General features: G+C 44.1%; 1 protein-coding gene across 2 annotated transcripts; it reads left to right on the top strand.

The window, feature by feature from the left end:
- Positions 1 to 921: 921 nt before the first annotated feature.
- LAPTM5 (lysosomal protein transmembrane 5) lies at positions 922 to 27,549 on the top strand. Of its 2 annotated transcripts, XM_052811468.1 has the most exons (8): positions 922 to 1,117; positions 11,084 to 11,177; positions 20,242 to 20,318; positions 21,015 to 21,143; positions 21,673 to 21,798; positions 22,352 to 22,447; positions 25,703 to 25,795; positions 26,768 to 27,549. In XM_052811468.1, the coding sequence occupies exons 1-8, from the start codon at positions 1,031 to 1,033 to the stop codon at positions 26,840 to 26,842; spliced, it is 777 nt and encodes a 258-aa protein (XP_052667428.1). In that variant the 5' UTR covers positions 922 to 1,030; the 3' UTR covers positions 26,843 to 27,549. The 2 variants fall into 2 exon arrangements, with proteins under 2 accessions (XP_052667428.1, XP_052667429.1); XM_052811469.1 differs by lacking the exon at positions 11,084 to 11,177 and having other exon boundaries at positions 940 to 1,117.
- Positions 27,550 to 27,751: the final 202 nt, after the last annotated feature.

Here is a 27,751-nt window from a genome sequence, read left to right as displayed (position 1 = left end):
AGGTCTCTGATGATATGCTGGCTAGGAACACTCCTGGAAGCACAAACCAATAAACTCAGTGGGTACATTTGGGATGCTGAAACCAGGCATGCCAGCACGCAAGTTCCCCCAGAGCCTGTTTGAGTGTGCCCAACTCTTTCACTACATTTACCTGCTGGAGAGCTGTCACCCTGCTGTGGCAGACCAGACCTTTCCCAGGAAGCCAGAAACTCAGGCCAATCTGCTGCACAGAAGGTCTAAAGCATGACTTTTATGTCCCATAGGGTGGGGAAAGAGGGAGAGAAAAGAAAAAATGTTTTTTATGAGAGAGGTAATACATATTTAGCAAAGAGCACATTTTAGCAAGTTCAAGCAGGGGTAGACTGTCTGACATCCTGCACAGTGTCTAAGTCACCAGGCTTAGATGTCTCTGTTGCTTTTCTTTTCCAGGAGCTGACTAACATAAATCACATCAGCTCTGCCAGGAACCCAGAGCAAATCTGAAGATCTCTCAGCCAACAGCTCTGACCCTTGGAGTCCCATCATCCTTTTGGTCCCAGAGTCCAGAGCTGCTCAAGCATCAGCTCCCAGGAACACTTCCAAGGAATGGTGTATTTGCTGGCAAGGAATGAGCCGCTTCAAACTGAGGAACTTGGATGCTTTACTGCAAAAACAGCGGGTCAAGTTTAAGGTGAAATTCTTGGCCCCCTGCTTTTGTTTGTGATGATTTTTGTAGGACAAATCTGCACCCTGCTTCGCATCCCTCCTCTCCCTGTATACCTCACTTGCTGGACACCACCTGCCCAAAGCAGCATTTGTGCTTACATTTGCCATCTGGGATGTGCAAGCAGTTAAAGATCTGTTAGAAAAGAAACACAATTTTGCTTTCTTTATTATTGAGAAATCAAAGACCTCATGTGACTTTGTAGATGACTTAACACATTTATAGACCAGGAAGGAAGTTGAGCTGCACTGCTCGCTTCGCTTTTCAGTGGGGCGGTTGCTGCAAATTCAACCTCATTAACTCACAGCTCTGCAGAGGGATCAGAAAATGACTGCCCAAACTACCACTGAGCCCCCCAGATGTTGCTTCTTCAACATCAAGACAGCAACAGTTGCTCTAGGGATCTTCCACATGGTAAGTTACAGGACTGAAAGGGGGGACAGCGAGAGTGACACAAGAAAAGAGAGGCAGAGGTGTAATCTTTGCAGAAGGTGTAATTATTGCAGATCACAAGGTTTCCTGACTGTTGACTTTTCTGTGTTCCCAAAAGAGAAAAACCAATTATTTAAGAGGGATGGACAAAAGAATAGTTGGCATGGGGAGAGGGGGACAGGAAGAAATTTATTGTACTGGGAGGGTTTTTTAACTACTTTTTCCCTGGCTCTACCAATTGGAGCTCATGGAAACTCACTCTGTCTCCTGTTTTTCCCTTGCAGCTTAATGCGGGAGCTCTTACCCATGCAGGGGTGTGTAATCTTGGCCAGGGCTTAGTATGGCTACCTGGACCTGTTGGTTAGAAACTGGGCAGCACATTGGCAATGGAAAATATAGGAGTGCTGAAACTATGGGTCACTGGAGGGAGGAGGGATTTGGGCCCCAGGCAAGCAAAGGGCGGGTGGGCAAAGCTGCCTCATTTCTCTCTCTACGGGCAGTTGGACACTATATGCACCGGTTTAGTTTCCGTTTGGATCTGTGGCTGCGTTCAGCTGCCAGGCAGCTGGCGTAACTGCTCGTGGGTGGCTGCAGATGGCAGCAAGCAGAGGCAGCAGAGCCTGGAGGGGCATTTCTTCCCCTCCACCTGGTTGCACAGAGGTGCTTTCAGGTGGCTTTAAGTCATGCTGAGGATGTGGTTTCTTGCAAGGCAGAGGCACTTAAAATAATCCCATCCGTTGCACTCAGTGTGCACAGTCACGGGTTGGGAGCCTGCAGGGTGATAACTGTTAACGGGGGCTCTTAACCTGCTTCTTGCACAGGAGAAGTGGAGGGAGGGGAGCTGTAGCCTGCAAATACATGCTGGGCATGGCAGCTGTGGCAGCTATGCCACGCATGGGAAGTTCATGCCATGGTCCCCCTCCAGCACCAGCCTGCTTTCCTGGGGCAGCAGGAGCAATCCAAGCTGCCTGAGCAAATCCTCACTGCACCATGGCCCCTTCCTCACTCACACAAAGCCAAGACAGCAGTCTCACATGCTGGTTTAATGGTTTTGACTTCCACGATGCCGTGCCTGCATAGATTGGTGGAGGATTCGACTCATGAAATGAAAGGCAAAGAAATCTGGAGATCAGCTTGGTTGCTTTTTTGGATAGTAAGATAAAGGGAAAGCATTCCGTGACTGATGGGATTTTATAAACACGCCGGGAGTCAGCAGCACTGTGGGTTGCTGGGGGCAGTGGGCAAGGGGGTTGACTGTGCTTGGGCACAGTGCAGCATCTCTGCACCTCCCTGGCTGGGGGCAAGAGATGGTCCTGTGCCAGCCCAGAGCAGAAGAGCAGAGAAACTTGGATCTACACTGCATCTTCATGCAATGTAACTACCAACATCTTTCCCCTGGCATTACTTGAAAGCCAGGAACTGTAGTGGTATTTCCATGACATATTTTAATCATTTGGGGACCTCAAAGACATTATGAGATCGGTTAAAAGAATCATGCAATTTTATAACCATTTTTGCCTTCTGCTTTTTGAGCATGTAGATTACACCCTGGGCAGGCTACTCCTCTTTTGCCACAAGCTCAAAGCTTATAATCTCAGTGTTCTAAAGAAAAAGAAATTGCTGCATTTCTTGTGCATTCTCATGACCCCAAGACACAAAAATTGAAACGTATCAAAGCTGAGAGTTTGCAGCAAAGCACAAGCAATTTCTGACAACCAATTAAACATATAGCCATCACAGAGGGATGGTCATGAACTGTTTAGAAATGGGACTCTGGTAGGAAGTATAGCCAAGATCTGAAGAGGAGCTGGCAAAATTAAAGGTCTGTGCAAAGGTGGGAAACACAAGACAGGGAACTACAACACATTTTCTCCAGAGAGCTACAAGCACGCCATGTGACATGAGCTATCTGTTATCAGTGGTGAAACAGAGATACAGAAAATTTTTTTCCTAGCTGGGAGGGTGAATCGTAAAAAAGCCTCCTTTGTCTTTCTCAGAAGTCAGCAAATGCTTTGAACTGAGGCACATTTTTTCTCACAAGTGTTTCACTGTGATGCCACTAACAACAATAGAAATTCCTGATTTGCACCAGTGTGTGATGGAGGAGAATGAGACACCACATTTCAGTGCACCAGCACCAGCTGACAGGGAAAACTTAATTACCAGTGACATCATATGAAAGATGTGTTATTTCAAAAAAGTTTTGTGGATCTGTTGAAGACATCAGGTGAGTTTTGAACAGCAAAAGGCAGAGAGCCTTGGAATGAGCCTTCACAGCACTCACGGGAAAGATTTTGCAGAAGACGTTCAAAGGTCCACTGAGGGCGGGCAAGAGAAGCTGCTTTTTGCAAAATGGCAAAGGCAGAAGTCATAAGACAGACGTCCTGAGTCTGCCCCAAAGTCCAGCAGCCTCCCAGCCTGTCTCCAACAGCACACAGCAGCAGCTGCTTAGAGAAGTTGTTGGAAGCAGAACAGGTACCAAGTGATCCCTGCCCTGTGTGTCCTCTGCAGTCAGTAGGTCAGAGACGTCTTCAGCTTGAGGTTACATGAAAACTATCATGTTTACTAGCTGTTGTGTTAATAATCTCCAGCTCTGTTCTGCTCGCATTTTCTTTTCAAACATTTCTTTTCCATGTTTGACAAATTCTAGGGTAACAGGGCTCTCTGTGAGAAGAGGCTGTTTCATACACAGTCTTTTTTTATCGCTGTGAATGTTATCCCTCTCCTGGCTGTTAGTGGAGACATGGTTCAAGTCAGAAATTATGTGTGGCATACTTAGTTGTAGTTTATACCTTATCCTATATAAATAAAAGGATAGGTATCTGCAACAAAACACTTAGATTGTCTGCATTGCTAACTAAAAGAGGGTAAAGAACTGATCCTGAGCCCTGAAGCCAAGCGATGCTGCCTGGCTTGGAGTCAGCCCCTTCTGGAGCAGATTGGTCGAAGAAAAGTGGTTGGAGTGGTTCAAACCAAAGCCAGGGAGCAAGCTAAGTAAAGCAGTATAGGCAATCAGGGGTCTGGTGCTGGAGCTACTCATTGACCCTTTTTAATGTGGGACAAGTCTGCACTGAGTATGAACGTGACTCTGAGATCATTTTTAAAACAGACTTGCCCATCACTCACAGCACGTCCTAAGCACATTCACAGGAAAGGACTTAGCAGTAATAACTCCACCTGATATTTTAATGAGGACCAAACTCTCACATGGCAGTCAAAGCCACCTGCATTTGTCCTCTTTCTGCTCTTCCAGGGCATAATTTGTCTTCATCCTGCACCTGACAGATCACAAGCAACATGAACTCAGCATGGGATCTCACCATACTTTTGGAGCAGATGCTGCAGAGCCACTGCTGGGTCCTTGCTCTGCTCTCCCTCTGCCCACATTGGTAGTCCCCAGTGCCAGGGCTGCCTGGGTAGGGAGCAGCCCCCTTTCTCTAAATGGCAGCTCTTGTGCAGTTCAACCACCATCGCAGTGACCAGCTGGATGTGGCTGGTGGTCAGGAGGGTTTGGGGTCACCCTCTGAAACTTTGTGGTGCATCACTGCAAAGCCAGAATAGCGGTTACCATAAGATATGCATAAGCATGATGTACAAGATCAATGCAGGCCATGTGGTACCAGGGAGCGTTAGCAACTAACGTGCAACTTGGGTTTAGACTAAAGGAACAGAGGTGCTCTTGAAGACCAGGTTTGATCCAGTAAAGGATATGGGGAATGGGCAGGGGCAGCCTGAGGCCTCAGCTCTTCAACCCTGCTGCTGCTGGCTCCTGACAGGGTAACCGTCATTGTGATACCAGAGCCTGTAACTCCCCAAGTCCCTGCGGGTCTCACTGTGTCTGTACCTACCATATCATCTCAGTGGGTTTCTTTTACAGAGAACCCCTTGGAAAACAGTTTCATTTTCAGAGAAGGTTGTCTTCTCTTACTTCTTTAAGAGATAACACAGAATAGCAACCATTTTTTCCCTACCTCTTCTCCACCTTTTTGATCATGTAGCTACAGCTGAGCAGAGGGAGGGAAAAAGAAAAGGGGATCTATAACTCAGCAGTGACTTGGATGATTTGCTACAGCAATACTGTTGGTTTGTATCAGTATAAATTATTGCTGTGGGTCCTAGTGATGAATCATAGTGATGCTGGGTGATAGTAATGCCATCAAACACAAGCTCTCAGGCTTTGTGGTGATGTCTTGTCCTTCTATAAATTAGATTTGTCTCACTGCTGATCTTTCCATAGACAGTTGAAATAAATCGTGCACATTCTCAAACAATTGGGGAAGGAGAAGGAGGGGAACAAGGAGGGGACAGAGTTGTGTGATTAGCAAAGCTTCACTGGGTGTTGTGAGGTGACTTGCAGGTGACTTTCAAAGAAAGCATGGAGGAATTTGTCCTTCTGCTCATCGGCTCCTCCTGGGCATGAACAGACCTCAAGTTATTTGACATTAGCTTCAAGAACGAGGCTGGAAAGTTGCATCTGTGCATACAGCGTGGGCAGAAAACCTGCAATTCATTTGCTACTAGTCCTTGATTAGAGCCAAAGGAGGTCTTAGAAAGTAGCATGTCTGTACCTTGGTCTGGCCTCAGTCGCAGATGAGCTCTTCTCTTTGGCAGCTCTTTAACTCAAGGAGCAGAGTCTCATCTCTGGGACCTTCGCCAGGTCCAGTCCTCACCGGCGGACGTGACTTGTGTTGGTACAGCGCTGCGATTCATCATGCTTTCAGCAGGCTGTGGCTGACCCAAGATGTTCAGCAGACCCTGTGCTGCTCCCTTGTCCTCCTGGAGCATCTCTGTTGCACAAACAAGACGGGGAGAAGGAGGCAGCAGGAAGGAAAAGATAAAATGTTTTGAAAGGAAACCAGATGGGAGCTAAAAACACTCCTCACTTCATCCTACCCTGCCACAACTACTTTCAAATTAAAGTAAGAAAAGGCGAGGCTCTGAAAGTACAGCATTTGTTTGTGGTGGTATTTGCCTTCAAAGTGAAGGGTGTCACCTGCTTGTGTGCACCGCTGTCAGAAACCATCTCAGCACCCCAATGCATTGTCAGAGCAGGATGTCACTGTCCCAAATGACGCTGGTTCATTGTGGCTTCAAGCTCTTCTTGCAGAAACACTCTATGTGAAAAAAAACAAAGGAGCAGCCATCACACGAAGGCCACGTGCATAAAGATAAATTATCTGGAGATTAGTCAAGCTGCACATATTTCAGAAAAAAAAGGCACGTGACACAATCTCTAACAGCAGTTTAACCCTACTGCAGCTGCAGCAAAATTATTCACCAGGGAACGGGGGCTGCGTGTGTCATGCTGTTAATATTCTGCCTTGCAAGACACCCCCAATTTAGCTGCCTTGATTTAACGACTGGCTCTACCTCAGTCCTACACTATTTGGCTAAGTCACTTGATTTCCTGGTGTTACAGATCTTTTTCCAAGAAATTCGAAGGATTCCTTTTAAATGGAGGCAGCAACAAGATGAGAAGTGTTGTCCTGGTTTTGGCTGGAATAAAGTTAATTTTCTTCCTAGTAGCTGGTATAGTGCTGTGTTTGGGATTTAAGATGAGAATAATGTTGGTAACACACCGATGTTTTAGTTGTTGCTAAGCAGTGTTTATACTAAGTCAAGGACTTTTCAGCTTCTCATACTGTCCTACCAGCAGAGGCTGGGGGTGCACAAGAAGTTGGGAGGGGACACAGCCAGGACAGCTGACCCAAACGAGCCAAAGGGGTATTCCATACCATGTGATGTCATGCCCAGTATATAAATTGGGGGCAGTTGGCTGGGGGACACTGGAGCTTGGGGTCAGCAGGTAGTGAGCAACTGTATTGTGCATCACTTGTTTTGTATAGTCTATTATTATTATTTTCCCTTCCTTTTCTGTCCTATTAAACTGTCTTTATCTCAACCTGTGAGTTTTACTTTTTTTTTCCCCTGATTCTCTCCCCCATCCTACTGGGTCAGGGGGTAGTGATCAAGTGGCTGCGTGGTGCTTAATTGTCAGCTGGGGTTAAACCATGACAGGTGCCCTCCAAAAGTTGCAGCTGTAGGAGATAAAATAAGAAGGGCTGGCTGGTGGAGGGGTTGGGAGACTGTAGTACACTGTGAGCTGTGAATTGAGTGCTGGGAGGTGAAATTTCCTATTTTAAGCCCACCTCTCTCCTGTTGTGACATAGCAATAAGAAAGGGAACTGGATGTCTGTCTGAGCAGTCCTGTCTGTCTGAAATGGGAACCTTTTGGTTTCTTCTGGAGCTGAAGGGTGAATCATGAGTGAGAATATATACAGGCTTGCCGAGCAAGGAGTGCTGGGCAGACATTACATCAATCTTCCTCTATCTTTTTCTCAAATTGTGGCAAGCAGCCCATTGTAGAGGTTTCATCACCTTGTATGTATATTCTTTACAGGATAAATGAGATTGTCACGTGCCAGGCAGCAACATGTCATAGCCAAAGTCAGGTGATGGAGAGGTATCCTGGTCCTCACATGGCACTTGTGATGGACAGCCAAGGGAAAGGCCCAGAGGTCTTTGTCTGTTTTATCTCATTGCAGTGCAGTGGCTCATTCTTTCTATGCAAAAGTCCTTTTAAATGGAAAGTTTAAACCAACTTTCGCTTTAAAAGTCTTTCCTTAATCTTTCAGGTTGGGCTTGGGTTTTCTATCTGATGTGTACTTATTCTATGTGACTGTGGTTGGTCTGGTTGTGTGGCTCATTTCAACACCTGCAAGGAAACCAGGGCCTCTTTTGCTCTACTGTTCCCCTCTTTGATAGATATTAGAGATTGTTCTTCATACTGAAGTTTAGCCTCTGGCTCTGCTCTGGCTGTAAATCCATCTGGGATGGGAGCATTTGGGATTTTATGTCCTGCTTTCACTCACTGGTCTTTCAGGAATGAAACAGATATTTAGGGCTCAGGTCATCCATTTTGCTCAGGCTTCCTTTTAACAGCAACCTGAAAAAAACAATTTCTTCCTATATTTCCCATGTTGACATTTGAGGGGTGTGATCAACAGTAGCAATAAGGGAAATGAAATCTCTTCAGAAGCATGTACATGGAACCTCTCAGCCAAATTAGGGCACTTGAAGTCAGCATGTGATTTTCATATGTAGTTAGTTAAGAGATGCTTTACATCCCAGGGGAGACTGTCAGGTGTAAAGAAACTTCAGATTGATGCAATTTCATCCTTGACAAGGTTCAGTGCTTCCATGGGACTTCAAATGCTGTTACGTTAAACTGAATTCATGTTAACTTTCTTGTGTCCCCATGTAATGAGATCAAGATATTTCTCCTTTTCCTACCGGGCTCATGAACAAATTGCAAAGTTCATTTTCTGCATGACAAAAACTGAAAAAAAGCAGTGTGTCTTATGTAGCTGTTGAACAATCTGATATCAGACAGGCCAGGAGAAAATATGGCACGCCCTTTCTTCCAATTCAGACTCTGGACAGTATTTTAAATTCTGAGGGAAGACTCATGGTAGGACACAGGGTCCCAGTCCCCACTGCAGCAAGAGTATGGCTAGATGGATGCTCACTCTAGAAGCAAAGGGCTCTGGGGGATGGGCTACAGCTCTTCTGGAAACTGTGCTTGCAGCTTGTGACACAGAAAGTTGATGAATTTGGGTTTGAAATAGTTTCCAGGTCTGCTGCAGCTAACGCAGAGACAGTGGGAGGGTCTGCATTCAGTTCCTGTCTCTGCTGCAGGGCATCCCTCCCAGCCACACTTCCCCATTTCTGGGGCAATGCAAAGTCTTTCTTTCCATGCCTCTTTGTTTTGTTTGCTTGCAATGACAGCCCTAGCACATCTGTTACTCCTGCCTGAACTCTGTCTGGATCTCATATGGCACCTCCAGCCATTGCTCTGTGAAAGACAAAAAATATTATCTCTTCTGCTCACTGAACAGTTAGGTTTGCCTCATCTCCCTGCAGTTGCTGGTTTTGTGCTATTTCCCATACATAAAGTTTGCAAACACAAGTGCAGACCACAATAGTTCCGGTTCCTCCTTTCCTGCATCACTTCTTTAAGCTGTTGTTGAAATGAAAGGCTGCTATAGCTATTGTGGAAAAGTTGTTTCAGCTCTATGGTACGCAAGCTGTATTGATCTTGGTGGCAGATACAAACTTGCTTCCTGCACCAGCGTGTGGTTCAGGTGACTCACAGACAGAAGTTGTGCAGTCCAGATAAAATGACTTCTCTCATTCACCTCTTCGTGACAACCTCTTTTTTTGTTGATAGTGCTTTTGTTGATGGCTCCTGACCCTGGTATTCTGCAGAATGGGTGCTCCCAATGCTGGACCCGGTGTTGGTGGGGTAAAGATGGAGAGTCATGTTGGACAGGTTTCTCCATTTTTTGCACACCTCAGGATTTTCTCTCCTGCAGACTCTGTTCCCACGTCTCTGAGGAAAAAATGCCCAGGGAATAATGGTCCATCCATTTCTCCTGGTCTGACACCTGCCCTCTGCTCTCAGGCTATGCCCTGTTGTTGTGGCAGGAGGTCCTTCTGGACAGGGGTAAAGCTCAAGCAGAGAAGAAGTAGCAGCTCTTGCACAGTAGCAGAGAGATCAGAGAGCTTGTCCAGATCACTGATCAGACAGCGAGACGCAGCTGCAGGGTGACAAGCCCATGTTTCCTGCATCTTCGGGGAATGTAACAGCAGGCTTCCTCCCCAGCCACCCACACTGTTAAGCCAATTTTAAAATAATACAGTACACACTACGCTGCTTTTGGAAAGTGCAGCTGTAGGTATAGGACTGGCAGACCATGCTGTGCTCCAGCTTGCTACACCCTCAAAATGCAGAAGAAATGAAAAGACATACCAAGCATGAGGGAGGACAGCAGAGATCAGAGAATGAGGAAGAAAGTGATGAACAAGATGAGATGCATGGTGCAGTCAGAAATGTGCCATCTCACTATACAGTGCTGAAACTGCCGGTAAGGTGATGAAGGAGCAATAAATGTCATCACAGTAGTCCTTTACCCCAAGAAGTGTTATTTGCTCTGACAACAGTGTGGGCAGTGACTGATGCCCTGTAGTGGCCTTGGACTTCTTGTTCTCGGATCCGCAACAAGTTTGGTCCCCTTGGCATGCACCGTCTGTAGCATACACATTGGCGGGGTGGGATTGTCCCAAGGAGGGATGTGGTGGGGTGTCTGGTCTTGTGGCTACTCATTTCCTGGTTTTACTTGCACAGAAATACCCTGGACTTGCTGTCTGAGGTGCTCCAAGGCAAGGTCTCCAGCCTTATGGAGGTCTTCTGCAGCCCTTGACTGCCCAGTGTCCCACATGCAACAGGAGTTCTCCCTAACCTGGGGGTTAGAAATTGATTTTTCGCTGCAGATCATAACTGTTTGGATATAGAAGTTCAGTGCTAGGACTGAGACCACAGCTCTAGACCTCACTCCATCTCACAGCTTGCTAAACTCAGAATAGAATGAACCCTGGAGTCTGGGGTTTGATAGTCCAATTTGGAAACTTGGAGAAAATAATTTTGGTTCAATGTGAAAAACAGCACATTTGGAGATTTTTCCCAAGTAAATAAAAGGACAATGATGTTTTTGTCAATGAAGTAGTATAGCTAGACTTACAGAGAGATCTTTATTCTTTTTTGTGTTTCTTTTATATTTTAAAATGCTATTGTTACATTGCAATTTCAAAATGTAAAGCCAGGACTTTCTAGATAAAAAATGTTGAAACGAAACTCATTAACTTTATAATTTCATCATCCTCTTTCAGAAGCTGGCAGAAGAAGACAGTAAACTGAAACCATTAATAAACTGATAACTTTTGCTTCAATATTTCCTTGTACAGGACTTTAAACCCTTCATGACTGTCTCACTTGGACACCCATCCTGCATTTAGGACTGTGGCCATTGCATGCTCCCTGGAAACTAATTTGTTGACAGGAAGTTGACCCAAGGCCCACTGAATTGTCTTTTGCTTTTGTTCTCCTAGGTTATGAGTGTTTTGCTGCTGATTGAGTACTCCCTGGAGGTAGCAAGCGGGAAAGGCTTTTGCAAAGACCTGGACAAGGATTACTACAGAATTGGTAGGTCACCAAGATACTGGAAAGCAGCAATGGTCTGTGGGGTTGAGAAGGAGCCCAAGGTCCTGCATTGGTCCCTCTTTCTTTTTCATCAAATTAAATTGGAAAGTGGTATTCAGAGCAGATAGGCCAAAAGCTCAGACCCAGAGACAAAATTTAGGCTCTAAAGGTTTGGATTTTGGTTTAGGCCATGACTGTGTTGGCTTTTTGGGGACCAGTGTGGAGCCCAGAGAAGATGTCTTTATTTCAGTGGATCAGGCCCTCAGCCCAAACTCTCCAGTAGTCTTGTACTCCTCCAGCCTTCCCAATCCCTCTGCAATACATTTTGCATTAATCTGACAATCCTGTTTTCCCCTTCTCTTTCTTTTCACCAGCTGTAGACCATTTAAGCCTTACACACACTGTTGACTTCCTTCATGTGTTGGGCGTTTTCCAGGAAAATACTGAAGTGTCTGACCAGCCTCTCAATGGACCTAGTCTGGCCCGTGACCTCAGGGTCCCGGAGTGGGGAGAAAGTGCAGCCCCACACTACAACCCATGGGTGTGTGGGCTACCTGACATTGCCACCAACACCCTGCCCTCTATGCCATGGAGCCATCCTCTTCTCATCATCCATCGTGCTGTGCAGCAGGTCTCCTACCACACAGCTGAAGGCACTTCAGAGGGCCACACCAGCCCACCTCCCTTTCCCCCCTGTCCCTTTGGCCCCCATCCCCAGATTTTCCCAACCCCTGGTGTTTTTTGCAGAATGTTGGTTGTCTGGAAGAGCAGCCAGGCTGCTTCATATACCACAAATAGTCACAAGCATCATATTTATCATGGATGATTGACTTCCTGCTGCTTGATCTTGGAAGGATCTAGCTTAGCTTTCAGAGACCTGGCAGCTATCTCATGTGGGGTGCCATTTAAAAGAAAGTAACTCCCCAAACTTCAAATATTACTTAACCAGGCTAATTATGCATGAAGCTGCTTGCAAGCAACAAACAGAGGGTGCTTTTTCCTTTTCTTAGTCACTTTTCGGTGTAAAACCACAAGTTGAGATAACCCTTCTCTGCTGTGTGCAGAAAGATGGAAACCAGGCTTCCATACCCTGCATTGTCTCTCTCTGCAAAGAAGGCTCATAGTCAGAAAAATGCAACTCACAGCAGCAAGGACTTGCCTGTTCCCTGCTTTTCCAGTGTGTCCTTCCCCAGGCTGCAAGCACGCACAGGGAGGCCCCTTGTAAGTGGAGGAAAAGGAAACAAAGTACAGCAGATTCCTGCACATCCCAAACTCACTTGTCCCTGGGGTAGGAGTCATAGTGGAAAGCACCAAAACAGGCATAGTCACTGCCTGGGTGAAGTTACTGCTAACAGATGGGTTCACATCTTTCAAAAGAGCCCAGCTGGGTTTTAGGAGGCACACTGTGATCCACCAAGGCTGTTTTGGAAGGCATCAATACTGAACGGAAAATGGAAATTTGGGTAAGTCCTGCTGATAGGAGACCGAGCAAGGGTCTGCTGTCATGGTTCACATCTTTCACATGGGGCATTATTTCCAAAGTAGTCCAGTCTGGGTGGGTTGGAGGCTACTTTGCTTAGCTGTGGTCCACAGAGGTCCCTCTGCAGCTGTGACTCAACTCAACACCCAATGTAGACTTGCATGATGACTGCTTTGGAAAATGCTTTCTGCAGAGCTTTCCCACTAGAGCAACACACGATACATGGAACAGGCTCTAAAACCCGACCGTTTTCTGGGTGGCTGGGATCAGCGCAACATAGGTAGGAGAATCCAGTTTTCCATTTCTGTGATACATGTTTCTAGTTTTAATTTTACAGATGAAAAGTGAAGAACATGATGCAAGTGTGACCTTAAGGTCTTCCTCCCTTTTGGGGGCTTGGTATTTTGTTGATTTTTTGTTTTGTTTTGATGTACCTGGCTTGGACATGGGCATAGTTGGAAATAATTTTTCCTGATGGTGGAGTATGCACATGAATTTTGACTAATACAGTGATCTGAACTGCTGAAAACTGAACATGGTATTTGCAGATCAGATTACTTTCCCACAGACACAGTTATGTAAAAATGACAATTGTTTTTCATTATTTTTTTCAGAAAGATCATCCAAGGCCAATAATTTTTACTTTTCCTCAAGTATCCAAGTAAAATATTCTTTAAAGAAAAATAAACAAATCGTTGAGAGAGATTTTTCAGATAATTTCCATATGAAACCATTATATGCTTTCTAAGCAAGACATACATTTCTGCAAATCTGGAGGGTTTTCTTTAAGAATAGAACCGTTCTGAGTGAAATTGGCCCCATTTTTAACAACCTCCCCTCTTCCCACACAATCAAAATGACAGGTCTTCCCCCTCCCCCCCTCTTCCACTGCCTCCTACACAAAAAGGAACATTTTATAATGAAATCCCCAGCACTTCCACTTGGCTTCTCTTCCCAAGCATTTCAAAGGACTGTGCTTGGGAGATTGTGTTTTCTGATTATAGTTGGAATAAACACAGTGCAACCCTTCTATTTCCAGAAACTAGCAGGGAAGCAATACAGCAAAGCAGTACAAAAAGTTCAATTTTACTTCAAAACCCAGATGGAAGAGTTGGAGAACAATTTGGGGAGAGGTTCTGTCGATGCCCTCAGCATCTGCTGCTCTATTTGTAGATCCTGCCAGATTAAAGCACATCTCAGAATATATAATGCTAACGCTGTAGTCATGGATCAAGAATATAAATAAGGCAAGGTTTATGGAAAAATGCTTTTCACATGATACAGTAGGAAAAAGTACATATAGGAGTTTTTATAAGAAATCAGAGCTCCGCCAAGATTTCTCAGCAGTATGTTTTGCTGCCTTAAAAAGAGGGTATGGGATGGGCCTCGACTTCCACAGGTATGGTCAGGGAGGGGAAGGAAAATTGGAATTGTTGTAGGTTTTTGCAATTGACAGGGTAATGAGAAGGGTGACTGGGTCAGCTGCCCTTAGAAGAGGGATGCTCTGTCCCTTGCAGCCTGCTACCCCTTGCTGTCTTGGTTTACAAGATGCCATAGGCAGCACGGACTGAAAGCACTCCTCTGAAATTTGCTTTTCAATGAAAGTTGACCAAGAAATTAATATAACACCTACTGAAAATGTTGGATTTAAAAGGGAAGAAGTCTCAGGTTCTTCTTTGTCTTTGGGAGCCTGGAAGATGATTTTCCCACCCCTAGTCAATGGGTCAATGCCAGGATGTTGGCTAAAGTAGATCTAAATTTACTACCGAGCTAACATTTAAGAAATAACACAAGATTAATTTGGCCAGGCAGAGGGAACAGGAGACAAACTTTGCTGCACGGTGATTTGGCGCGTTCAGTTGCAATTTGGAAGAATTAGGTTCTCATGTCTATGCTCTATCTCACGTACAGCAGAAATTTGGATGAGCATTTCCCATGCAGCCTCCCCCATTTCCAGTCTATTAGAAATCTCATCCTGGAGCTGAGAAGCCTTCCTAGCAAAAGACTTCCTGGTAGTGCTTCAATCCCGAAAGCATATGAGCTTTGGCAGACTAGCTTTTCCTGCTGGAAAATTAAAACCAAAAAGCAATCCCCCCAAAACATTTCAGTTAAAACCTCCTTGCCGGTTCTAAGCTGCTAACATGAATAGTTTTCTGCCTTGAAAAGATTACTCTCCACTGCTTGCCATAGGTCAGATCTTTAGGATGTCTTCAGTTCATGCCTGTGTACAGTCTGATTCTTAATCAACTTTATTTTTCATTAATGACTATGAAAATTGAGGCTGTGGACAAACTACAACTGGAAAAGTTGTTTCAATTTCTGTGCAGTTAGCCAAGAAAAATACCTCAGTTATGCCTGAAGACCTGTGTGCACAGTGTATACCATATCCTATGCATACCATTTCCTATGTAAAAAATATTCCCTCCTTCTCTGATGAAAAGTGAATCCAGCTAAAGGGACTGGGAGGCTTCTTCCCCTTGCTGGTCCTGCCCATCGTTTGAATGTGGCTGTCCAGAAACAGCTCCCTGCAGCTTATCAGCAACACCAAATCAGACACTGCCGTCCTTGACAATCTGTGAATGCAACTGTTAAACCACAGTTTTATGAGCCCTATTTGTATTTTCCATGCCAGTTTATTGGGCCATAAAATAAAAAGGGGTTTCTCTGCATTCATGAGAAATATTAGGACTCATTCAGTGTCCCTCCTGGCTACATTCAGGGCAAAAACCCTGATGTGAAGTTAATAAAAAATAGACATTTGGCAAATAAATGCTCTCTCTTCGTGTTGGATGGGTGGGGGTTTTTGGTACTACTTACTAGCATTGCAAATACCTAGTGCAGCTCTGCAGAGGCCCCCCAGTCCAGTTATACCACCTCCACAAGGAAAAATCACATTTACTTCACAGCACATATATATTACTTCTCATTAAATTCCCTGGATCTCTGGGACACTCAGGTAGTCTCCGAGAATTTGAGTAAGAAAAAGCATAAGAAAGAGCATGTTTATTTATTTGCTGCTGCTGTTTATTCCTGTATGCTTTTGGGAAAATGTGCACTTCAAAGGAGGCAAGCTCTCACCACACTCTCTGCCAGCAATAAAGTACCACCGCCAGCATGGAGGTGGTTGTGGAACTGAAATATTCTTGTAGGTAGGATATTCTAGGGCTATAGGAGTGAAGCAGACTTTGTGAGGAGCAACATTTCTTCCCTGACTGATTTTATAATCATCAGATCAGAGCAAAAGTAAGGTGGATCTCTGGAGGTCTCCAGTCAAACCTCCTGCTTGAAACAGGGCTGACTCCAAAGATGGGACAGCTTGCCCAGGGCTTTGTCCAGTTGAGGTTTTCAGACTCCCCAAAATTAGAATTCCACAACCTCTCTGCACCCCTGTTCAAGACCGCATCACTTATTGTAAGATTTTTCTTCCTTTTATCTGGAATTTCCTATATTGTTACAGTTGCCTCTTGTCTTGCAGCAACAGCCCTCAAAGAGCCAATGCACCTTCTACAGGGACAAATCCTTTTATTCACTGAATACTCCGGTGCTTTTTAAGGTGCTGTAGGGAAAACAGGTTATTCCTCAGATAGGCACCCCAATGAACATGCAGGAGGAACAGAGGGGAAAACTGTGGAATGATGCCCCTGTGTTTGAGATTATACAGGTGCTCAAGCTTGGTTCAAGATTCCTAAATTTTGTCATTTTCTGAGGGGTTTTAAGTACAAAAGAGACAAACATTCATCCTACAAAGGCCAACTAAGCATGAAAGCAAATACGGAAGAAACTTAAAAATTAACGTCTTATATTTTTGGACAACAGATGCTGGGCATGGAAAAAGCCTGTTAGTCACAGTAATCCGGTCTCTAGGGTCTGCCATGGCTGCAAGCGCCTCAAACCCTAGGGATCGCCAGGGATCTACTGCTGGTTCTGGAAGGTAACTTGCCAGCCTGCCAGCCCTTACAAAGGTGTAAGGTTCCAGGTGGCATTTGGCCTCTCTATAATGTGTACCACATTCCCATCTCATGGAGGGTTTGCACAGACAGGGCTAAGAGCCAGCAGCTACCACTATCTAAGGGGGTCACTCCTTTAGCCCATCTGCTAAATGTGCTCCCACAAAGGAAGAAGTCATTTTGTTTAAGTAAAATTTTTGATTACTGAGATCAAATCCATTGGTACTAAAATGTCCCTGGAACGGAGAGATCTGCTGCCAGCAGAAAGGATGACTATATTTGCTGTGAACAAATAGGAGGCAGACAGTGAGTGGAAAGTTGTTTTGGTTTTCCTTTTCTTTCCATCCCTTTGTGTCTGTAGGCTTGTGGGCTTTTTGTTTCTTTGTTATTTTGTTTAGGGGGTTTTTGATCTAGGTTCCGCTTGGAAAATTCAGCTGGGTTCTGCCGGCAATTAGCCTGCAGAAGCAACGGCCAGTTGCCCAATTAATTAGTGAGCCTGCCGAGAGAGCTGGAGCATGAGACCATGTAGAAAGACGCAGAAAAACACAGCTGTCTTGAATCTGAGGAAACACCGTGCTAAAGAGATAACTCCTCTCTGGGGCAAACTTCTGATGGTTGGTTCTGGGAGGAAAATCAGGGAAAATGGCTTCAGGCAGTATGGAGTTTAATGGGACTGGGACTGCCTCATTTTATGGCTGTTCCTACAAAGGCTGAGTCTGTCATCTTTGTTAAGCTCTTTTCTGTTTTAAGTTTATGCTGTCCTTGTGTTAATCTTTGGTTCTTTGTGCACCAGATCACAGTCTTGTCTCTACTCCCCTGCTTCAGAAAGGTGGGTTTGGTTTTTTGATTTGGAGCTTAGGCTCCTCCCATGACCCTTGTGAGCTGCAAAGCTGTGAGCAGCCTCTTCTGCAGTAAAGCCCTTTCTCCATTGCCCTCTCTGTTCTTGTTCAGGCTTTGCTGGATTTGGGTTTTCTTTCTTTGCTGTTTCCTAAGACTTCTTCCTCTTCTGCATTTCAATTCTCATTACTTTGTGGTAAACAGATCCTGCATTTGTTTTTTTAAACAGGTTATAAGTAAAAGCTATTTTCTTGGTTTGTGCTATCAAAACTTTTTTCCTGATGTAAGTTAAGTGTTTGTTGGATACTTTCGATCACTCCCTTAGGTCTTGGATGTCTGACACCTCCATGTGCAGCAACTCATGTAGTGCTGCTCCCTCTCTCGAGATAAGCTATTCTTGCTTCTTTGAGGGATGCAGCCTCCTCAAAGGGCTTTTCTCTTTGAGCCCCAGAAAGGAAGAGGCTTCTCATCCTCAGGGAATGAAGTACTGGTCAGAGCTTCTTTTCACACTAAAGGTTCCTCATCAGCAGATCTCATTTCTAGAGGAGACTCAAGTGTGTTGCTAATTCTTGAGAAGACAGTAAGGGAAGTTAAAATATCTTTTAGGTTGCCCAGAGAAGTTGTGACTGCCCCATCCCTGGCAGCGTTCAAGGCCAGGTTGGATGGGGCTTTGAGCAACCTGGTCTAGTGGAAGGTGTCCCTGCCCATGGCAGGGGGGTTGGAACTAGGTGATCTTTCAGATCCCTTCCAACCCAAACCATTCTATGATTTTGTATCAATGCATTTAAATTAAATAAAGTGTACTCTCTGCTAGCAGAGTACAGATGTAAGGAACGTGGCCGTTGGTGCCACCTGCCCTTGCTGCTAGATGTGGTTCAGCCCAACTGTCAGGCAGGTCCTCTAAAACCCTGGAAAGGCTCCAGAGCTTCTCACTATCATCTTTGGTCCTTTCTTCAAGTGGCATTCGTCCATACCCACATCGCTTAGCAGAGCCTGGATGCAGTACTTGACAGTTTGCATATGCTGTAGCTGCTGCATCTAATGGGCGCCCATCTCCTGCCAGCTGTCGTGGGCAGCACTGGGTGGTAGGTCTGCCCTTCTCCTGCATGGCTCTCCCTTTGACTTGGGCTGACTGTTTGTATTTGCTCCCTCCAAGAGAGGAACTAACTGGCCAAATTATGATATAGCTGTGACTGCTCTGCTGCAAATGTTTTGTTGCTGTAAACAACAGTGTTGGTGGTGTCTACCTGAAGAAGAGGGATGGGTTTCTCTGCCTCAATAGCCTTGTAAATTATTTTATTATAGTTATTATTATTTTATTATAAAATATTATTTTATTGTCAGCAAAGCTAGGAAGTGAGTAAAGGACACTTTGGTATATGCCCAAGCACTGAAATACTCCCCCACCCGCTAAAAATGTAATGTGGTACCAAAGCTATAGGCAAACACTCAAGCTAGGGGAGATGGAGGGGCATTTTCATGGTGAAAAAATGGGTAATATAGAGCAGTGAAGGATTTCAGAACAGCTGGAACCTATCAGGGATCCAACAGGCTAAAGCACAATTTCTAGGTTTCTTTATGAAAGCAAGTGAAGGGGGTAATGGAAAAAATAGACCTAGGCACTAGATTGGTTTAATAGCCGTGGAATAAATTGGGCAGTTGGCAGGGGGGAAAGCGAACCAGTAATCAAACATTTCTGATGTTTGAGAAACATACCTATGGAAAGCATCAGTTTCTTTTAAAAAGTCAGAAAAGTTAAAAGTTTGGCTCTTTCCTAATAAAATTAAGTCCCTTATTCAAGCACTTGGGAGTTGGAGACCCCAAACAGACTGTTGCTATTTTAAACTCAGGTAAAGCAATGAGAAAGAAATCAGAGAGTGAGTTGGAGGAGGCACTGTAAAAGACTGTACAGTATGCAGAGGCAGACAAAGAAAGTAGCAGTGTTTTGTCTTTGGAGTGAGCTGCCTTTTTTTTTTTTAGAAGCAAACCAACTTTTCAAAAAACCTCACACTGTCTAGACTGCTATGAAGACCAAATGTCCATACTGTACAGTGCAAGCAAGGCTTTGGTAGTCATCATCAGGGCAGCCTGCAATACCAGGAGGGAAAATTGCTTCCTGGGAACTGCTCAGTCGGAAGCTACGTGTTTGTAAGAGATCACCTTTCTGCACCCAAAACAGCTGACATTACTTTCAGCCCTGTAGGTAGAACTGTCTCATGTTGTTCTCCTCACATATTTATTTTTAATGCGTATGTTTCATCCTACAGCTACAGAGAGTGGAGGTGAGATATTTCACTGTGAAACTGTAGTCCGTACCTGTGGTGTGTGGTTAAAACTCATGCTTCTTGTCTGCTTGCGAATCTTGCAGATCTTTCACCAGGTTTCACTGCTGGTTGCTTTACCAATTTTTGACTTTTGAATCTCAAAATAATTTCCAGCTCAGACTTATTAATCATCAGCTAAAAGCACTCTGCCTTTTTTTCTACTTCATTTTACCTTAATATTGTAGCCTAGGATATTTAAAACTGCAGCCTGGGCAATAAAGTTTTTTGGCTCCCACGTGCCTGAGCTGACAGTCTGCTCGACCTGGTGGCTAAAGAAACAGAAGCTTCAAAGACAGATGAAAAAGTGGGTGTAGAAAGGGAAAAGAGGTTTACCTTCCAGCTGTGTGGCATTCATTCCCCCACATACACAATTCTTTCTGCCAGGTTATCACACTTTAACTCTTCCTTAGAGGTATGATTGATTTGGGACATTAGGCTCCAGCTTTTAGTAATGTGGTAATTACTTTTATTACTTTTAGCTGATGTCATCACCAGTTTCCTGTTGATCATCATGCTGTTCGTCATCAGCTTCAACCTCCTTCTTGGTGTGGTGAAGGTATGTTCTCCACAAATGACATTTAGCTGCTGGCTGAGGCGTCTCTGAGTTGGGAGGTAATAGAGGAGGAGACTAGAAGATGCTCAGTGAAAATGCTGAAGTGTGATCAAAAAAGCAGATAAATGTCTCCGATCTCTCACAGAGGGGGAAGGCGGCTGGTTTGCAGTCACAGGCTCATCTGCAAGGCTGCTAACTGTCAGATTTACCAAATCTGGGTGACATTTCCATCAAGACTATTTTTCATGTTAAGGAATGGAAATGTTACGATTTGGAAATGTTGTTTTATTGCCTCCTTTCCTTGCTCTTTCGCAAGTCAGATCCTGGACGGGAACGGTAAGTCCTCTATTACACTGGTGATTCATTTCCCATTTTAGGGGAAGAAATGACCATGCGTTGGTGTCGTTACCCAGCTTTCTCTGTAATGGTAAACTTTGGGGACAGCTGAATGATGGGATCAAGTGCCAACATCACATAGTGAAAATTCACAGAAACTTTCCAAGGGAGTGAAAAAAATCAACGTTGATGCCCTTCATTTTTTCTGAATCAATTGTCACCACAGTATGTGGAATTAGATGCAGAAATTCCAGGAAAGTATTTATGCTTGGAGTACCTTAATATATGTCCTTTCAGGTATTGATAGCTGGTCTCATTGTCCCATTTAGCATAGAAATAACTGGCATCGCTTTTCTTTCTCAGAAGAGGGAACGTCTCCTGATACCATTCCTTGCTCTACAAGTCATGGACTTTCTCCTTAGCCTCCTAACAATGTTCAGTTCCTACATACAAGTCCCAGCAATCATTTCTGTGTCCTCCCTTAGCCACACGGTAGGTAACGGCTCACTTCTGGGGTGGTCTTCTCCGTTCTCTATGAGATGGAGATGGATGCATAATGTGGGAATAAAGGATCATTATCTTGGGCCACAGTTCTTCGTGGCAAGGTAGTCTCTATACTGGCTGGAGACAAGATGCAATCCTTGGGGGCTAGAGGGTCCATAAGGAAAACTAGTGACAGCTGGGACATTGTTTAGTTTCCCCCATCTGGGAATCTTTCTGTTGCTTTTATTTTCTGTCTCATGGCTTTGGGGAGGTTGTTCTGGGTATGCCCGTGCTAGGAGGGGTTTGCTGGAGATAAGCTAGAAATATCACTGCTCCAGCTAGAGGCCTTTTCTGTGGAGCTTGTATAAATCAGCCCAACAAGAAGGTTTGCTCATCATTTTGGCTAGTATAAGTGAATTAAATAGCTTAGGCTGTCAATGTCAACAAAGCACAGGCTCTGCGTAAAACGTGGAAAATCTATAGAAATGATGCAGTCTTGTAATCATAACCAAATTCCTGTTCCCTGCCCTTCTTGCAGCAAGGATACTCCAAGATCCCTTTCCTGGCTCTGCAGCTGCTGGACTTCTGCCTGAGTATTCTCACCCTCTGCAGCTCTTACATGGAGGTTCCCACCTATCTCAGCCTCAAGTCTTCAGACAATGGGGTAGGTTATGAACAAGCTCAACTGACTTTTCATACTGTGAATCCCTATGAAGTTTCTCTCAGTGGCTGTTAAGACAGAGTAAACTTTCTCTGATCTCTACAGTATACCCAGAACTGCTCTGTTTGATGACAAAAGAGGATTTTCCATATGTTCTTACCAACGTGATGTTCTTGATTGGCAGCTTGCCTATGCATGTGTTTCTTAAAAGTACACCTTGTTTTTCTTGTAAGAATCTTATAGATGCAAATTGCAGAGCAAAATGATTTGGATGGAGCCTGCCTGCATGCATTGAAAATGCATCAACTTTTCATCTTTATTAAACAGTCATACTTTTAGCTCTCATTTAAATAGTCTTCTGAAAATCTTTGCCAAAGGGGTGTAAACAGTAGGAGATAAAAAATATCCCGTACTCTTTCTGACGAGGAGAGGAAGGTGGCCTGTCCCACCTTTCTGAGAGGCAGGCTGAGAAACTTGCTGAGATCTCCACCACTTTGTGTGACCCTGGTAGAGGGAACAAGCATTTATGACTGAGACCCTCTCTCTCTTTTCACAGGGCTTTTTGCCAACCCTGGAGAAGTTACCAACAGAGGAATATGCCAAGGTGATGGTCACCTTCACCATTGCATTCATTGCCGTCCTCTTCTTGAAGGTAAATGGCTGCAGGGTCTGGTGAGGCTGAAATGAAGTCCTCTTGCCTGGAGGATTAGGAGGAACTGGGTTTAATTCTCTCTCAAATCTACCAGGGCATTGGAAAGCCTTGTTGGTCTGTCCTTGGGCATAATAGGAGTTACGCCTCTGCATAGTGTCTGAGACAGGTTTAATATTCAAATCACTGGTTTTATGCTTCTGCAGATGTGAGTTATAAAGCAAAATCTCTCTTATATCCAGAAACTACTACTGCCCATTCATCTTTAGAAGGATAAGATGTTTGAAAACAAATATAGGAAACTCTTCTGCTATTTTGTGCCAAAATAAATTAGATCATTAAGCAGCAGGTTAGATCTTCCACTTGGGTAAGTCGTTGTATCCACACTGATGTAAGTGGAGTTATGCACACTGATACCCTGAAATTTAATTAAAACCCGTGAGCTGCTAAATCCTGCTTACATCTCAGAAAACTCCACTGTGAGATGGTTTCTATTCTTCTTGCTTCAATGGATCAGAGAACAGGTTTTTCACTGAGGGGTTTCAGATCAGCTAAGAAAACCAGATCTTTCCAGGTACTTGGGCAGATTCTGCCACAGTGAAAAATGCTACTTGTTAGTTGGAAAGCATTTTTTATTCAGACTCTTCCCAGGTGGCCAGACAAGCCAGTGTGGAGAGGAGTGTCTTGTATGATTGCACTGCAGACATGACTTTAGCATATCTTTTAATATTTGCATAAACTGCGCAATAGGAGTGGAGATAACCCTGAAACCCAGCTGGTAGTGTGGGTCGTCAGCAGAAATCTCACTGACCTGGCAAATGGGTTGATTTGAATTTTCCACAGGGTTAGCTACAAGACTGCTTAACTTGCAATGACTTCTTGCGCTGGAGTTTGTAGGAGGAGGGATGGGGGGGAGGATAATTAAAAAAACAACAGACAGGCACAAGTACTCCTTGGTCTACTAAACTCCCCAAAACAAGTTATTAGGATCCCATCCTTTAAACTCAGTGACAACCCCTCCCCTCCTCCATGTGTAGCAAAACCATTTTCATGAGAGAGTTCCTTCCAAGTGATAAAGATCTGACAAAGGATGTGGCAAAAACATGAAATATTTTAGACCTAAAAAGGCGATTTGGCCAATCTCAGTTTCAATTCACTGAATGCCCACACCAAGGTAGTATCTAAATATGTTGGACTAGCCCAGGACCTTTTAGCATAAATTGACTTGCTTAATGACCCATCGCAAGCATTTATTGCTTTTACACTAAAATGTTGTTTCTGTGCATCCGGTGCTGTTTGCCTGCCAGCTTGCAATTACTGTCTCCAAATAGTTATCTGCATCCCACACCATAGCATAATTCAGCTAAAAGGTGGTCTGTCAGATGGAGAAGAGATGGGACACCTGACTCACTGAACACCTCTGCCAGTGACCTCCTATGAGACCTGCAAGACTTTGCTCACCCTTTTAGCAGGAAAGATTTCTCTGACAATGCTCAGGGGATGGTAACGCTCCTCTCCCTCCTTTCTCTCGTATAACAGCACCCGTTGCAGGGAGCATGTCCTGTTGCAACGTGGAAGTCTCTCCATGCAATTTCACAGCTTCTTACCGGTGCGGTGGCTGGTTGTATGTTTACTTGTAGAGCCCCAATGGTGATATCAGTTCTTCAAGTCTAAGTTCCTTGGAGATGCAAAGTATTCAAATGGCAGAGTGAGTGAAGGGGTGATGCTCACATAGCACCATTAGAGCAGTCTCCGTTGCTGATCTGTGTATCCATGAGTAATCTTTCTCTCACCTCAGTATCATAAAGTCATCCCCCTCCACCACCACGGTGATAAGAATGCAGAAACCAAGGGGAATAAAACATTTCTGATGGGAAATGAAAGAAAGGGTTTAACATAATTACTTCTGAAGTAACTCACTTCCTGACCTCTAGGACAAGCTTCCCATCCACTTATTATGTCAACAGCTGCCAGAGAAGTTTTCTCTCTTCAATTCAGTGTGGAGAAGGGTATCCTACAGTGACTCTTGAGTGTTTTCAGTTAGCCAGTAATGGGATGATCCCAAGGTCACTGGCTGCCTTTACATAAGCTGCGTGTACTAATGTATTCTGCTCAAACCTGCTTTTGCTTGCAGCAGTCTTAAGTGAAGTCAACTTCATTGAATTCGGTGCAGATATTGGGTTGGCACTGCAGCAAACTCTTACAGAATCAAAATCAAAAAAAGGATTTTTTTGTTGTATGATTTTGGGGGGGGGGTGTTCTTTCACGGATGAGGGGGGTTGTACAGTTTATATGATGGCTTCAGTGTCTTGCATGTTTGCTCTCTGTATGAAGAGGCTTTTGGAAGGGGAAGTTTTTTGCAGTATTCACTAAAGGTGGTCAAAGTTTGGATTTAACTTCTCATCTCTGGAAGTTTGTTTGAGAGATGGATTCCTTCAACGGAGATACTTCATTCCTTGTTTTCGTTCTTTGTCTTGGCTTTGTGTCAAGACAAACAGTCCTCATTGTTCTAGGAAATCCTAAGCTACATGGCTTGTTCTCAGGGCATATAACTCCCTATGTTCCTTTGAAAATGCCAACTGTTTTTAAAATAGACTCTTAAGCCAATAAAAATAAGAGGCACACGACTTTGCCTCGCTGCACAGAGTAGGGAAAATATTTATTTAATATGGTATGTTTCATAGGCCTTGCTTATTTTCTTGTGCCACAATCCGTCAATCGATCCATTTTTCTCAGAAAAGCTCTATTTATTGCATCTTGTAACTCTGTGAGGTGCAAAGCAGTCTTGTCAGAAAAGTGTTACTACTGCAAGTATAGGATTTTGTTAACTGAACTGACCTTTCAGGTCAGTCCTACTTGACCAGGGAGCCTTGGATCTCTGGGTAGTGAATGTTGTGCCCACGGTGCTTTTCTGAGACAGCCAAACCTTGTAGCCTGCTCAGAAAAATAACATGAAAGACATGCTTTCCTTTCCTACCTGATGACATTGCACTCTCAGCGCTTAAGCATGTGCCTTTATATTCAATGGTATTACTAGTCCTATTGACTTCCCACACGAGTGTCCTGTTCCAAATAGATGGACTTGTCACCTTTCTAGTGAAGGATCAAGAGGGACTGATTTAAGGCCCTGGGACATATGGTCCCAGACTTCTACTTCCAAAGAAGAGAGTAGAACGATAGCAGGCTGGTGGCACAAGTGGAAATGCTCTTGTTGACTTGCAATGCAATGGCAGACTTCCCTTTCCCTCTCCTTTTCAGGCCTATATGTTCAAATGTGTCCTGAGCTGCTTTAAGTATATTAAAGCCAGCAAGAGAGAGGAGGTGAAAGTTGACCCACAAGCAGTTGAAAAGGTGAGTAAAGACTGCTTCAGATTTACACCGTGAAAAGGCATGGTTTAGACTGATGAGATGCATAATGATCCCTACTTTTGCTTCTCTGGTGGTCTGAGAGATAGTTTGACCCTTCAAATGTGCATTAACAAGTACTAATAATCAGTTTCCAATTATATAATATTCCTTTAACTTTACTTTTGTATAAAAACTTTTGAAGTCAATGGTACCTGCAAGCAACCTGAAACTCAAGCTTCAGGCAAAGCAGAAAATGGGAATATATCGCTTGTATTCTCTGTTCCAGATATTTTTTTCATTTCAGTTGAACTCTGATTTCTGTGCCTAATAATGCTACCCTTGTTTAAAATTAAGTTAGTCTTCACCCTTCACTGGTTCAATGTCTGAGAGATTTGGTGCACTGCACTTCACCTTAACAGTTTGCTAAATAATGAATATCAATGTCCTCCCTTAGATTACTGATGATCTCTTTAATAGTAGCATCCAGCTGCTCTGACACAATGGAAAGATATTGAAGACCTTCCAAAAATAAGAGATACTGTAAAGATGGATGAGAAGTAAAGAGGAAGAATATGGAATGCTAAGTGTTGGCTTTTGTCTTGTTGAAACTTGGCAAATATGATGAGCCTTGTCTTACCAGTAGTGTGTGCCCCTGCTGTGCATGCATCATGGCCCTCTGCAATGATCTGAGCTTAGCTTCTTTGCTCAGGCAATGAGGCTTATATTCTGGACGTTAAAGAGCCTTGGTCTTTTTATTGCAACCGTGCTTTGGGAGAAGTAGGTAGGACTGGCAGCAAAGTGGTTCATAAAGTGCTGCTGACCTCTAACTCTTCTGGATTTCTGCCCTTTATGTCTTACAGCCCATGTGGTTCTTATACCCGGCTTTGAACTAGGTAGAGAAACACATCCAAGATCAAATCCACTTGAAATCCTTCGTGTGATCCCCAAAGCATAACTAATGGTCTTCTCTTTCAGGCTGTGCTGCCATCATATGAGGAAGCCTTAGAGTTGCCTTCCAAGGAATCCCCACCACCCTATGTAGCAATCTAAGCTGCACTCATGGAGAGAAGATGACATCTGTATTGCTGTTGGTGCCTCTTACCCCTTCTCTCAGATAGTCAGCCTCATTGAGAAGTCTTTACTTTATAGCAGTATCGTGCTTTTTACAATCCACCTTGCTTTATGAGCCTACAAAGAGTAATGGTGAACCACTGGAGTTGGCGCCTTGTTCTACACTGGCAGTTTTGACTTGGTACTACCAAGCTGCAGGGCTAATTTTAATAAACTTGGCACCAGGCACCACAGAGGTTCCCATCACTGGCCTCTGACATCTGGCTAACGTGAAGTGTAGGCACTGGCCTGAATCCCTTGTCAGGCTTGCTTTATGCCAGCAAGATGCTGCTTCTCATCTGTCTCACATCTAGCTCAGCAGCTGAGACATTTAGGAAGTGGAATGGGAGGAAAATGGGCAAGAACCTTTTCACTGAGATAGTCCCACCCTGAAGCTATGCTAACTAGCACCTTTTAATGAGAACCGTACATGAAAGGGATTAGCAAAATAATGAAGATTTCAAATGAACTATGATGCAGCTCTCATCCTGTCAGTTTATGGTGATGATTAATAGTGTGTACTCCAGAATATACAACATGCTGGAATTGTCACAGGTCTGCCATTTTATACCTGAGTGTTTGCATTTTTTTGCTTTAGTGTGACTTGAAAGATGAGTTTCAATTAAAAAAAATGTTAATGGCTTCAATACTTTGCTGTCTGATTTCTGACCAACGTTGTCCTTGCTGCCTGAAGTATGTCACAAAGAAGCAATAGTTTTGCTTTCTGAAAAAAATTAGTTAGCAAAAATGGTACTTTGGCCTTAGGCCAATGTTATCTCATGTATGTGCTGCTCACAAAGGAAAAGGTGGTATTTCTAACAGCCAACCTGGCAATTTCATCTAAAAGTC

Source organism: Harpia harpyja, chromosome 16, assembly GCF_026419915.1.
Source record: "Harpia harpyja isolate bHarHar1 chromosome 16, bHarHar1 primary haplotype, whole genome shotgun sequence".
In the NCBI taxonomy this organism is placed as follows: domain Eukaryota; kingdom Metazoa; phylum Chordata; class Aves; order Accipitriformes; family Accipitridae; genus Harpia; species Harpia harpyja.
This window is presented reverse-complemented; position numbering and strand designations above follow the sequence as displayed.

Excerpts from the sequence above, each read along its gene's own strand:
- LAPTM5 (XM_052811468.1), top strand. The coding sequence starts at position 1,031 with ATGACTGCCCAAACTACCACTGAGCCCCCCAGATGTTGCTTCTTCAAC. Across the intron at positions 11,178-20,241 it reads CAAGGATTACTACAGAATTG|CTGATGTCATCACCAGTTTC; the intron begins GTAGGTCACCAA and ends TATTACTTTTAG. Across the intron at positions 20,319-21,014 it reads TCCTTCTTGGTGTGGTGAAG|AAGAGGGAACGTCTCCTGAT; the intron begins GTATGTTCTCCA and ends TTTCTTTCTCAG.